The sequence below is a fragment of the Mauremys reevesii genome, linkage group 5 (assembly GCF_016161935.1).
Source record: "Mauremys reevesii isolate NIE-2019 linkage group 5, ASM1616193v1, whole genome shotgun sequence".
Classification (NCBI taxonomy): Eukaryota; Metazoa; Chordata; order Testudines; family Geoemydidae; genus Mauremys; species Mauremys reevesii.
In genome coordinates this window covers 86855020-86870072 of record NC_052627.1, presented here as the reverse complement: position 1 = coordinate 86870072, position 15053 = coordinate 86855020, and the positions used below count along the sequence as shown (strand labels likewise).

Genomic DNA, 15053 nt, shown 5'->3' with positions numbered 1-15053 from the left:
TATTTGACATTTGGAATTTGCTATCTAAACTGTGTAATGGATCACCTAACTCTCATAGCATATTTTCTGTTTCCAGATTGGGTGACTCCACCTTTATTAACAAGAATGCCCGAAGAAATCATTGAATCATTAATTCAGGGGGCTGGTGGTGAGTACTCTGGGGAGTGATAAAGATAGGGGGAAACAAATAGGCTTGCGACATTACAAATCCTCTCCTGTCCTCTTTTGAAAACGAAAGAGCATATATATATTTGGCTACAAATTTAAACCCTAGATTTGAAATTAGCTGGGGTCCTTCCTGAGGAAAGAGAAAGATTTAAGACAAGTTTATTGGTTGCCTATCAGACTTTAAATTCAATCTTCTCCTCCTATTACATTCTCCTAAGTAAATGTGTGCGCGTATGTATGTGCAGTCCTTATGAAGGCTGGGGTCACTCAGAAACATGTCTAGCTCATTTAACAAGCTTGGCCATCAGGGCTTGGGCCAGTGTGACTCAAGAATCTTCTATGTATTCTTCCATTCTACACATATTGTTTTATATATCTGCCAAAGGGCATGGATTGAATCTACTGGACTCTGTTCTATGACACACTGTTATCAGCCACTCACCACACTCAAAAAGAACAGGAGTACTTGTGGCACCTTAGAGACTAACAAATTTATTTGAGCATAAGCTTTCGTGGGCTAAAACCCACTTCATCGGATGCATGCAGTAGAAAATACAGTAGGAAGTTATAAATACACACAGAGAACATGAAACAATGGGTGTTATAACGAGAGTGATCTGTAAGGTAAGCTATTACCAGCAGGAGAGAAAAAAAAAACTTTTTGTAGTGGTAATCAAAATGGCCCACTTCCAGCAGTTGACAAGATTCAGACGTATGTGCACAGTGCTACATAAAAAGTGTGTACCCTTTTAAAATCCCTTTTGATTAATTGTCTCAGTTCCAGGGTCTAGATGGAAGCAGGATTTGGGGAACTTCTGTGTTAACTATCTCATACAACATTTCACCTTTATTGAATTAACTGATCTCACTTTTTCTGTCATCTTTCATCATGATCACTGCCAGCCACACACAGTAGGCCTTCAGTGCTGGTGGGTAACCATGGCTGCAGGACCATATGCATGGCCTTGTGTAGGGTGTAGAGATAATTCTATAGAACAGTTACCCTTAACTGCTAAGGCACCCCTGCTTCATTGTCTGATCACACTGTATACATCATACTTCAAGTTCAGGTGCTGAAACATGTGTAAAATGTCTCCAGGCAACACACTGCTGATTGAGCATCTCTCCCGCCTACGTCTCTGATTTTCCATCTTCTTCTGACCGCTGCTCATGCTGATGTTGTACTCATGTATTTTGTCTCAGAAAACCAGTTTTATGACACGCTCCTAATCTCACTGTCCTCTAAAACCCAAACATATGGATATTCAAGCATGAATATATTAATTTGCACACAATACATATGTTCATGTGGGAATACTCATATTCCAACAAGGCACCTCCAAAACATTTATGCAAACAAAGAAACGGTTGCACAAATATTTGTGGGAAAATATACAAAAAGGAGTAAGAGTGTTGAGGGATAGCTGTTGCACAAAACTGGTAAAAATGTTTCTCCATAATTTTTCTCATTTTTGCCAAGCCCTAGAAAAACCCTAAACATAGTGAAAGATGCCTATCAAAACATAGTATGTTTTGAAAACATTGAGGTAACTAAACCAGTTATATTGACTCAACACAAATGATGAAATCCTGTCCCTATTAAAATCAATGGGAGTTTTGCCCAAAATGTACTGGTTAGATTTCAAAATCTGGAAGCTAACTAAAGATGATCTTGCAAAATGGTGATTATATGTATGGGCTCTGGAACAACACAAGTTAAACCTCAATATCTTTCTTCATGACTTGTCACTCCTTTTTAAAAGTGCAAGTATGAATTTTTTTAATAATGATGGCTCAAGTCTTCAACATTCAGATCTGGATCTCCGTTTTAAACACCCTAAAAAGCCCCGTGTTAAACTACAAGACAAATCATGTTAATCAAACTAGTAAAGAACTTGAGGTCATAATGCTTTTATACCTTAGATAAAGATGGGTTGCAATACTGAAGTCAGCACATCATAGAAAAAATGTAATTTCTAAAAGCTTTGATGTTGCCAAACAAGCTAAATAACACATTGGATATAAAGAAAACAAATGTACAGACACTACTGAGGAGGCAAGGCACCTTTGATCTCATCTGTTGCTGCTGCTCACTCATGAAGGACAGTGGCAACTTTGTTATTCCCGTTAATGAGGCTTTTCTAGTTTTAGGTTCACTGATTTCATGCATACAGACCAGGAGGGAAATTTCATTACTTTCTAAGAAATCACTTTGATGTCTTGTAAATATTGAGTAATAACACATTTATTTCACTCACTGCCAGTACAAAGTGATTATAAGATATCTTCATAAATACTTGGTATGATCACTGCTGGTATTTAAAGAATGTGGATGAGGAGAGGGAGTAGACTGTAATAAAGCACTCTTAGAAATGTTCATAATGTTATACCTACAATGAGCTACTTCCATATTACTGAAAAATAACCAACAAAGCTAATGGAAGAAAGCAAGCACTCAAAGTAGAAACTTTTGCAATAAATTAGGTATAACTCTATTGAAGTCAGTAGAATTACTGGTACTGTACACTTAAAAATGGTGTAAATGAGAGCAAAAACTGGTTTAATAAAACTAATGATATCCTTCCTGCCCACATGAAGTGATAGGATCATATTAAATAGTGCCTATTGCTCCAATGAAGCTCATGGTATTACACCAGGGTTGGATTTGGCCTGCCTTGTTTTGCAATCTGAAAATTGCTGTTTGTACAATACACACAATCTTCTAGGAAAAGCTGCTGTGTAGGTGTCAAATGTTTTCTGAGGATTTTCAGAAATCCTGCTTTCCAAGAAGCTATGAATGTTTGGTGCATAGATTCTGAAATGAGGAAAAAAGAAGCAAGTAATACTACTATGTGGGCTGATGTAAGGAATCTGTGACCATGCAGACTAAAGGCAGGAAAACCTAGATTAATTTATATCGCTATTTGTCTAGTTTAATGGCCTCTGTCTAAATACTGAGTTATTTAGATTCTTAGTTTCATAGCTATTTTTCAAGTGTTTAAGGGGAAAAAAGTCAAATCTGTTCTTTCCTTCCCTTTGAAGGAAAGAACTTTGAAACATTTCAATAAAAATGGTATAAGATGACATCAGTTACCTTATACCATTTTTATTGAAATGTTTCAAAGTCTTGCATGTGTAATTTTGAGCTTTTATCTTAAATTCTACCTTAGTACACTTTACAATGCCCATCTGCTGACTTAGCATGAGTCTGAGTTGAGTTTTGATAACTTCTTCCCTTTTTAAACTGTGTGTTGTTTCAGTTTGCTATAGTTTATCACAGGAATACTAATATCTAAAGTGCTCTTCCAACTGTAACTGCAAACATCCAAAGAAGTTATATTAAGTCTAAGAAGGGATGCAAACAGATCTTCATTCTCCTTGAAATGATTATGGAGCCATGGTAGTGACAAGCTGTAACTAGATTTCCATTACAACTGATTTTGAACACCCTTTAATTTTTTCTGAGACTACTTTCCTCCAGTAATTTCTCATACACATTCTTTTCACAGAGGAATGTGTATACATTCAATTATTTTTCTTAGCATGCTCTGTGGGTCCAGACAGAATCCTCATCTTTAGTCCTTAGTGCAAGTGTCAAAGGCTCACAGTACCACCGGCTACACATCACCAAGGGGAGAAGGGTAGGACGGGACTGTAGCCCTACCACGCACCAGCTGAGGGGGACCATGACTGGCACTGAGGGGTATGCATAATTCACCCTTTTAAAGGGTTTAGCAGTTGCCCCTCTCATATACACTCTCTTAGAACACATAGAGACATTCTGCCTGCCTGTGTTCTCCTTATGCAGAATGTCTTCAGCCATTTTTGCTGGTGCAGCACCCAGGGCCGGCTCCAGACCCCAGCGCGCCAAGCGCGCGCGTGGGGCGGCATTTTAACTGGAGGGCGGCAGGCGGGTCCGGCGGACCTTCCGCAGTCATGCCTGCGGGAGGTCCAACAGAGCCGCGGGACGACCGGACCTCCCGCAGGCATGACTGCGGTGGGTGCGCTGGTCCCGCGGCTCGTGTGGACCTCCCGGAGGCATGACTGCGGAAGCTCCACCGTAGGCGCGGGACCAGCGGCATGTCTGCGGGAGGTCCCGCGGAGGTGCGGGACCGGCGCCCGGCAGCGTGAGCAGCGCAACGCGCAGCCCTGCTTGGGGCGGCGGAATTCGTAGAGCTGCCCCTGGCAGCACCCATCCTCACCTTGGACCAACAAAGCAGTGACTTCTAAAGCTCCAGAGCCTGATTCTTAGACCAGATCCACACCTAAAACTTAGGTTGACCTAGCTACATTGCTCAGGAGCGTGAAAAATTCACATCCCATGGGGGGATAGCTCAGTAGTTTGAGCATTGGCCTGCTAAATCCAGGATTATGAGTTCAATCCTTGAGGGGGCCATCTGGGGCAAAATCAGTTCTTGGTCCTGCTAGTGAAGGCGGGGGCTGGACTCAATGACCTTTCAGAGTCCCTTCCAGTTTTATGAGATAGGTATATCTCCATATATTATTTATTTTAAGTAGTTAAGCGGACCTGAGCTGCTGTATAGACACCACTAGGTCAATGGAAGAAATCTTCTGTCAACCTACATGCCACCTGTAGGGGCAGTGGGTTTTCTAAGCAACAGTAAACCCCTTTCTGTGCTGTAGCAAGTGTCTACACACACTACAGCGGTGTAGCTGCAGTGCTACAGTGATGCTGGTGTAGTGCTGGTAGTCTAGACATAGCCTTATTTATACTAAGGTCCCTTTACACTGAAGGTAAGAGGGGTTAAAAGAGGTGTAAATTACCAGGCAGCATAAAAGGCCTTTAGTATAAATTAAAATCCGACTTTTAATCTTTAGCTGAAAAAACATATGAAGGGTTAACTGTAAGTTATTATATATTCTCCTTCAAATGGATCAGTAATTACCATTAATTTAAATGGGAATTATACATGCTTGGTGAGAGAAAGGCATTCTCTTAGCCCTCTTACAGCTAATAATTTATAGCTTATACTTTATAATTCTGATCTCATTTACACTAGTGTAAATCTGGAGTAACTCCATTAAAGTTAATGAAATTATGCTGAAGAAAAATCAGGTTCAGGCTTTCGGTATATGTGCTGAATAGATAAAAGAACTGCTGTCAAAATGAGCATCTATTATGGAAAACAGGCAAAGAAATAGTTTGGGTGGGAGTTCTGTGCAGCTCTGTGACAATGTAACATCGCTACACGAAATTTAATGTGTTTCTTAGGTTTCAAGAAAACTCACTTTTAATTAAAAGTGATTGTCTTACTTCTGAGAAAACTATTTTAAGCCTATTTCCTGCTTTCATAAACATCCTGATTCACTGATTCTAGGCACTAATTATCCTCTCTCCACTCAGCGCAGTTCTGGCACCTCACTAGTTACCTGCAGTCCATCCTAATTAGGTACTCTACTGTAACTCTTTTGACCAAGAGGTAACAATCTAAGCCCATAAATTTACTTAATACTGAAAACTGACTGAGACAAGACAGAAAGGGATTCTTTTCTGGAGAGACATTGGTTCAAATTTCTTGGAATACTTGTGTTGATCAGGAGCAGTGGTTTCACAATGTCAAAACAAACTCTTAATTCACTATTTTCTGTGAAGTGGCAAAATTACTTCAGACAAATGGGTAGGTCCTTCCCATCAGTCAGTGAGGCAGATGCTAGCCATCTCAATATAGAAATTTTACTTCCATTTCCTTTTCTTCTCAGTGAACAATCAGGCTTCAAAATTGTTCTCCTATATTGTTGGAAACAGTTGTAGGTTTCTGCTTTCTGCTGAGCTCCAGATATCCGCTCCATGGCACCATAGAAGATCTTGCCAGGGCTACAGACTGAGCCATATCATGTGCCCAACACTGGAAAAAGCTATGATTGTGGTGGAAGACTATCAGAAGAAGCTAAAGCACCATCTTTTTTGCAGCCTCAGTAAAAAACAAAGGTCTTTTTTCACATGCACATTGAGAAACTGCACATGAAAATGAGCAATTTGTATTTGCAAATGTGAGGTCTGTGTGATTTCTCAGGCGCTTGTCTGAGACCGTGGAACGAACTCCCACAGGATCTAAGGATCACCCCAAACCTCACCACCTTCCGTACCAAGTGCAAGGCACATATTTTGAGCTTACATTTTCAAATATGCAGCAGTGTGTATATGTAACTGACTTATCAAAAACCACGTATTGCTACCTTTCTAATTTAGCTAATGTATTTTGTTTAAATACATTCGAGATAGATTTGCCAGAAGTTATTAATCTGACCATATAGCTTCAGCATACTGTGTAATGTAAAAGGAATTCCTCTTATTCCCTAAAAGCATAAAATTTTACCCATTACTATGCAATTTTAATAAGCAAACAAAGCTTTATACTGTATTATTGTTAGTATATGTACAGCAGTGCCACAGAGAGGACATAATCAGACTGTATTGTGCTAGGCACTGCACAAACACATTGTGGGAGTCAGTGTGTGTCTTGAAGAATTTTACAGCCTAATTTGTTCATAAATATTGTGAACTGGTTCCTGGCTTACAACTGGAAATTGTTACATCTGAAAGAGATGAAAATGGAGATGGTGTGATGCAATTAGAGCAAAGAGAGTATCAGATCGAATTATCTTAATGCAAGGGCAGGGAAAAGTTATTTCCCTGTGGAGAATTTCCCCAGGTGGTGGATAGTGAAACTTTGTGCTTGAAATCACATTTTACTGTGGTAGCTGCAAAGAAATGGAACCAGATGTGCTCATCACCACCCACCAGGCCACCATGGCAAGCTAATTTGGCCAAATAGCCCAAATATACACAGAGCCATAATGACCTTTAATTCCTAACAGCTTCAGAAGCTCTTACAAAAAGCAATGGTGGGTGCAAGGATCTGGAACTACTGGTTTCAACTTTCAGATGAGCTCTCTGAGGACTCTAACCTTAGTGACTTAATGTAAGATGGCCTATGAGCAAGATGAGAATTATAAATACTACTAACTAAGATATGGATGATTTAGTTGGGGATTGGTCCTGCTTTGAGCAGGGAGTTGGACTAGATGATCTCCTGAGGTCCCTTCCAACCCTGATATTCTATGATTCTAAATTGGACTACGTAAAATGAGAAGTAAAAAGTTTGTTGTTCATCTTTTCTGCTATTCAGGCAAAAAATGAAAAATGAAATCATTTCTTCACATGCACTTAGGTACATAATATACTCACTCTTTCAGATGCACAAACAATCCCTCTCCATCACTTCAAAGAGAAAAGATCACATAAGACGATCAAGCTATTTTTTTCCAATTAGAATTCTATTTCAGCCAATATCCTTCAAAGCTTGTTACTTAAACTAATTCATTTTTGCTAATGACTGATTTCTCTCTTCCATAATCCATCTGAGACCATAAAAACATCTTCTCTCTAGTATATTAGTCAAGTCAGATGACAAGAAGGTGCCAATTCTGCTTTAAGTTGCACCAGTGTAAATTGAAGTAAATCCACTGACTGCACTGGAGTAACTCCAGTTTGCATGTGTGTCAAGGTGTAAACCAGTGCCCACTGAAGTTAATAGAATGGGAATCCTTGATGTTAGTGGCCAACTGCATCAGACTCTGAATAAGATCAGACCAACTATTTTATCTTCCTCCTGTTATAAAAATGAAAGGAAAAATAATGAGTGCAGTTCAACACGAACTACAGTACTAACTGGTTAGCAGAAGCGCAACTACTTATGATGTTTGTATATTCTAAGCTTTAATTTGTCAAGTTTTTAATGAAAGAGCGTTGGGTCAGAATGCTAAGCTTCAGAAGGAAGTAAGGCAGAGTGACTCCAGTGGGGATACCTAAGCTCATTGGGCAAATAAAAACCCCTGTATCAGCCCATTGGAAAAAATACATGTTTGACAAGTGACAGATTAGGGATGGAGAATGGAGTCAAGCAAGGTTTCACTTGGAATGACCTGCTAGGTACATTGGGGAAGACAATTTATTTTTGTGCCTTATTTTTCTCAGCTGTAAAGTGAGGATAATGACATGTACCTTCTCTGTAAAGCACTTTGAGCTCTCTGGGGTGACAAGCACATTGGCACTAGTAACTAATATTTATTATTTATTAAATTAGTGTTTGTGTTCATTCACAGCAAAAAAAAACCCAACCAACCAAAAAAAACAAAAAACAAAAAAAAAACCACAACCCCTCCCCCCCCCACCAAACCCCCTCAAAAAACCTAGACTCTTAAATATATTACAGAAAATTTCATTTGCCCTGTTTTCTAGGATTCCCAAAATGTTCTTTAAAATGAGCTATTGCTGGTTTGACTATGGGACTGGCAGGCAGAGGGAAGAAAGAATAAGAATAAAAACATGAAAGACACAATCCTCATTTGTACCAGGCTCATGCTCAGGATTGTTAAAGGCACTAGGCAAAGGAGATCCTAAGCAATTTGCATTTCTCCCAATCCTGGGAGTGACAGGAGGTTAATCTGTCAAATTATGGCAAAGATTACTTGCATTATAGTGTATTTTGGGGCACAGGGATCATTCCATGGTTATAGAATTGCCATTGATCATCCCCTGGGCTCCCCATTGCATGGGTGTGAAATTATTGTCACTCTTATTGCACCTGCTCTTTGCAGAGTAGTGCAGATCTCACCACCCGTCCTTCCCTTTGAGACGTGTGTATATGAAAACGTCACATTGCCTGACTCCTGTGGCCCTGCAAGGGGTTGAGGAAGTTATTGTGATCCCCAGGCACTTACCACAATCTCCTGTGGGGAATGTAATCTCATGGAGCATGCTACAACTTTAAGAGCCGTGAGTCACAGGTACTGCATACTAATACTGCATTCTAGTCACAGTCCAGGTGATTAAAGTAGCCACCTTGAGAAACTGAAGAGTTGGTCTGGTCTTGTTACACTGGCACATGTCCATTTTGGTAGATTGGCTAGAACTATTTATTTACAGAGATAAATGAATGAGTTCTGCTAACTGGATTTACCTTTTTTTACTCTGACTAATTACCTACACCTCAGACATGTAGCACCACTAGAGAGTGATCCAAAGCTTATTGGACTCAATGAAAAGACTCCCAGTGAGTCTGAGCTTTCGGATCAGGCCCTCATGGCATATCCTGTTCCCATTCAAGTCCAAAAACAGCCTCCATTAACTTTAATTGTGCAGGATCAAGCACCTAGTGAGAGGAATAATAATATTTATAATAAAACAACTTATAACAACAAAATATTACGGTAGCCCAAAGACCATGAAAACCACCCTCAGGCAGTTCCCACAACCCTTTACAGTCCCAGTTACCATCCCAGTCATGTTGCTGTGCTTGTTTAGGGTTCAAAACATTGTTTATAGGGTACGTGCTGGCAGTCTCATAAGTACAGCCTCCTATCTGCAGCTATACAGTTTGGCTGAAGTAGTGACTGAACATCTACTGCAAAGATGGACAAATGAAACTACAGAGAAAGGCTGCAGAACAGCACAGTGCACCAAAATTATTACTGCAGAGATATATTTATTAAGGCAGACAGCCTCTCAGTGTGAATCTATCTTCTATGCACTTCATGGATTCAGCTGTAGTTCAACTGTCCTGGAAAACACCAGGTTTAGGACTGACTAAAAGAAGCACAAGATGCTGTTTCAGTTTCTGGACAGCCAGGAACAACACCTGATAGCTTTACAATCAAAATGAACACACTGTGGGCACTACTATGCAAATGACCAAAAGAAATGGCAATTTCACTGACCACACAGACATGCTGTGGATTAGTGCCAGTTAAATGCCTGGAGTTTGTCTGCTAAGACAAGCAACAACAAGCAGGGGCATGTGCTGAAGTCATCTTCTGGATCCTTAGTGCAGCCCAGTGTTACATCAGCTAGAGTGGCAGACCCTTTGCTATGTTAGGGTGTCATAAACAGTTAGTTAAGGGTTAAGGGTTTTTTTCTACCTGTAAAGGGTTAACAAGCAGTACCTGTGGACACCTGACCAGAGGACCAATCAGGGACAAGATATTTTCAAATCCCTGTGGAGGGAAGTTTTTTTTTTCTGTTCTTTGTTTTTTAGAGAGTCTCTCTTGGGAGTTGAGGGAGTCCAGACATCTTAATCAAGTCCTCCCAGGTTTCTGCAATAAATTCTCCTATTCAAGCTAGTGAGTATTAGCAAGGAACTAGTATTCTTATACTTTTATTTCTGTATTTGCAATTCTGTGTTTTGCTATAGAATTTCTTTAATTCTGTACTGTTATTGCTTTTACTGAGAAAGAAAGGGCGGGGGAATTCTCTCCAGAGATTGATAAGTTTAGACCCTGTGTATTGTTCCATCTTGGTTACAGAGACAGTTACTTTCTTTTTAGTCTTTAATAAATCTTTTCTGTAAAGGACTTGGTTGATCTTTCGTTGGGTGGATTCTCAGGGAAAGGGGAGGAGGGAGGCATCTCTCTGTAGTTGGATCCCGGTATCTCTCCTAGGAAAAGGGAGGGGGGAGGAAGCAGGGGGGAATGGTTTATTTCTCCTGGGTGTAAGAACTCCATGGATTTGGGGCTCTTGGGATCCCCAAGGATTTTGGGGAAGGACTGTGTCCCAATACACGTACATTATTGGGTGGTGGCAGCTTTTACCAGATCTAAACTAGGATTTAAGTTTAGAAGGATCCATGCAGGTCCCCATCTTGTGAACCCAACAGCTCCAAGTGGGGGTGAGACCTATGACATAGGGTGACTGCCAAACTACAAATATAGAACATCAATCTGCCTAAGTAATGCAGGGCACAACTCTAAAAAGGCACTGCTAAGCTTTCAGGTTGAGCATCTGTGAATGCCAATAGATTAGAGGCTAACAGGCTTCATGGAATGCCAATAGGCAGTGACACACTTCACCTAAGACCAGAGACTGCAGAGCCTTGTGAAGGTTCTGAATTATTTCCTCTACCAAATCAATGTCAGACTCCTGAAGTAACAAATGTCTAAATTATGAAACTATAACTTCAAAATAAAAGAAAACTACCAGAGAAAATGGAATGCATAATACTCGCTCTTCCCCCACAATTTCTCTTTGAAAGGAAGCCATGAACATTCCCAGATGAGTGTGCAAACTTCTTACTGATTGAGATTCACATTTGCTTGAGTTTGAGAAATATATTGTATTGTATAACTCTTTAAAGTAGAGTAACAGCCAAAAACGCACATCTGAATGAGGGCCCCATTGTACAACCACATAAAAAGACACAAGCCTAGGATCTAACTAAAGACAAATGGGGAAGGTGGTGGGGAGGGAGTATGAGATAACAGTAATCATATCCTGCAATGTCTGTGCACAACTAGGTGGCAATGAATTAAACATTTAAAATAAATTATGTTAAAAATTGCCAGCCACCACACAACACCATGCCTTCTTAAAATTTCCTCTGACTCCAGAAACAGTGACTTAGTGCTCACAGCCCATTATTTTCATAGTATTTTAATTTTTCACTTGTACAGTATATTTGTTTTATTCCTTCTATATAGATTATTCCCAAACCACCCCCCCATCCAACATGATTAGTTCCTTTTAGTATATATAACACGTATCCCATAGGTAAGCTATCCTCCCAACTCCCTCTCTACATAAGCCACAAGCTCCCCTCCCCTTGGGATGCCTCAAGTGGGAGTTAGGGAACCATTTGGGTCTGAGGAGGAATCTCTCACCCTTTCTTCTGCAATCCAGGGGCAGGATGAGTCTTTGAAGGTGTCAGAAGGCAGGTCCATCATGGAGTGAACATTCTGATGTCAGTGAGCACCAGGGCTGTGAAGGTGATATTAAGACCTACCCATTACCTAAGCTCCTACTCAAATACTCCCCTTTCTCTCATCTCTCCTATCCAAAAGGCAACGATCAACCACACAAGCTGTCACAGAGTCTAGAACTGCTGATATCAGTGGACCACTTGAGGCTCTAAACCCCTGGTGAAGGAGGTGGCTATGGAGTTTCTCCTATTCAAGGATGCTGAGGCAGTCCCTGTTGGACTCCAGCCCACACCTCACTCGTGGGAGTTGGAAGTCTTGGCTCTGCAGGGAGGAACCAGGGGGCTCAGTTAGTTCTCCTTCTGTGCCCCTTACACAGCAGTGGCTCACATCAGTATATATTTTTTAATATAAAAACATAATGTACATGTGTGTGTGAGAGAAAGAGCTAACATATCTCCTTCCTCCACTTCTCCCATTAAGTACTGTCATTCTGTTTGCTTCCCTTCTTGTAAACTCTTTGAAGCAAGGACTTTTTCTTTAATATCTGTGTCCTATATGGTGCCAAGCACACTCGTGCTACTTAAGAAATAGCAGCAAACCACACACACACACACACACACACACACACACACAGAGTATGATTTGCACACACAAATGTAGGGTTTGCTTGTGGAAAACTTTCAAGTGCAGTTTCAGAGCTAGTTTTGAAAATTTGACCCAAGTCTCCAGAACAGCAATACAATGAAAGCAAAGTTGTTCTAATGTCATTCATTCTAATTGCAACTACTTCCAAAAAGTGCGGATGGAACTAACTTGGGGGAATTGTTCCAACTCTTATCCTCTAGGAGTTCCACCATAAAACTAGCAAACATAAAATACATGCATCTCCATAGAAGATAACCAGTCAGCTGAATAGATCTGTAGTTTTATATATCCTGCTTATCTCCACTTTTTCTATTTTCTTCCTTACCACTTACAATAAGTATGCAGTTGATTCCTAATATGCAACCAACCACAGAACTGAGCTTCTTCCTGAAAGTGGGGCAATGGTGGTATTCTTTCAGAGCAATAAGTATTCTCTAAATGATTGTTACGGTTACGTTATAAGAACTGAAAAAAGTTGAGAATGCTCCCTATTAATACTATCTTATTTGCTGTGCTTCATATGGTCTGGGTAACTCAATGTATAAAGTTAAATTGGGAGCAGAATTAGCAATTTGTGTAACTCATTTTAATTGAAAATAGCAGGCCAGTGAAATTTTCCTTATCTTAGTGGGGGTTAGAGCTGACCTTCCCACAGGCTGCATATACTGTAACAGAACTGAGAATGCACATGGTAACAAGAGAATTCGGTTGCTCTAGGTCGGTGCCAAACACTAATTTCATTCCTTACCTCCAACAACACTGATGTATTAAGAAGTTGGAGTCTGCAAACAAAACAGAAAGACAGGACTGCTCAGAAGTTAATGAAAATATCAATAAGTCATAACATCTGGAACTCATCAACCAAACTCTGACGTAAGGAAACTGTCCAGATGTTAGTGGAATTGTAGAGATTGTAATATTTGTTGAGGGAGGCTCTTCCAAACAATCAAAGCAGTAAAGCAGTTCAGCACTTACATCACTTTTCAGCACTTTGAGAAAAGCTTCAATAATATAATAATCTTTCAAATGTGTGAAATGCCCATACAATGCAGCAAGGGAACACAGTCCTGGAAACCAAGAAACTCAGCCCCTGGATCTTGGAAAACACATGAACTGTGATATTCGAAGGGGCACACCTCTCAATTGTCTGTCATTAGGATGAACTTCATTCAATGATCTTGTTGTGTTTCAATTTTAATAATATAGTTTAATAACATCCACAATGTTGAATCAAAGCTGGGGCCACAGAGAACAGATATAATTTTGTCCTCATCCCTTATTTTTGGTTCCTGTCCCACAATGCAAACCACATTTAGGCCTCAGAACATTGAGAAATACAGATCAGGGGGCATATCCTGGAATCCTAACAGGCAGCTTCCCTGATGCAAGCTGAACAATTAATATGGTGGTGCTCAAACTCTTTCTGCTGGTGGACAGGAGTGCTCATCCCCTGCAGGGCTTTGAGCATTTGAGCTCATCCCCTGCAGGGCTTTGAGCATTTCCCTATGTGTATCTCCTCCGTTCCTGGCAGTTGCATGTGATCTTTATAAATATTTTGGGTTTCCAGGATCACAGTAAAACTAATTCCAAAATTTACAGATTCCAGAAATTTTCTAAATACACAACCCTAAAAGCTCAAGCACAGGACATGACATCAGACTGTGTTTATTTCAGTGTTGGAACTGACTAAGAGGACCGGAAAAACAGAATTCCGAAAATAGTGTATACTTCCATAAGACCCTCCAGCTGTTCTAACTTGTATACATGAGAACCTTATTACAGTCACTTTCATAATGTGTTCAGTGTACTGGGTACTCTTTTTTTTGTTTAATAAATGTTAACAAAACAATGCCATTATTGCATTCTGGTTAAGGAAATGACAGAGGAACTGCATGAAGGAAATATTTAAAATTCAACATATGGTGAAATATGTCAAAACAATAGCTATAATTCTCCACCTCATCCTGCCCAAACTGCAATGTGGTGGTGTTATACTGAAATACCCATTAAAAATAGCCAAGATGACAGAGAAAGTGCACTTTCACTTGCATTGCTGTATGATAGCTACAAACTCCACTCATATCACACTTCAAATTAGAAGTGCAAAGGTGCTGGAAACAGAATATTCCAACAGCTGAAAATAAGCAGCAAAAGTCTCACCCTACAACCTCTTCAGATCATTTCAACACTTCACATTTTTCTTTGGAGAGTGACAAATTAAGAGAATAAAAGTATAGGAAAAGACCCAACAACAAAATGTATTTCAGTCATAATTTGGGGATTTTGGCTCAAAAACATTGCACTACAAATGTCAACCTTCCCCTGTTTAAAAAACAAAGTGAAATATTTTATTTTTCCGTATACAGTTATAATACGAGTGTAGCCAACATTTTCCAGATATATAAAAACATATGATGTATATGTATTGTGCAGACAAGTGCACATAGATCTATGGGCGATCACATATGTAGTCTGAACTTTGAACTTGTGATGAATTATAAAACCCATTTATTTAATATTCCCCT

General features: G+C 39.9%; 1 protein-coding gene across 6 annotated transcripts in view; it reads right to left on the bottom strand.

Annotated features, from left to right (window-relative positions):
- Positions 1-15053, bottom strand: part of DLC1 (DLC1 Rho GTPase activating protein) — a 341009-nt gene that overhangs the window by 124316 nt on the left and 201640 nt on the right. For 2 of the 6 annotated variants that reach the window (XM_039541310.1, XM_039541314.1), the window contains one exon: positions 7576-7802. The exons of 3 other annotated variants lie outside the window; for them this stretch is intronic. Coding sequence is in view for 2 of the 3 variants with exons in the window: in XM_039541314.1 (XP_039397248.1) it covers positions 7792-7802 (11 nt within the window). In the remaining variant the exon portion in view is untranslated. Of the gene's footprint in view, positions 1-7575; positions 7803-13276; positions 13311-15053 lie in introns of those variants that run through there. One more of the 6 variants, XM_039541307.1, reaches the window with a different exon arrangement.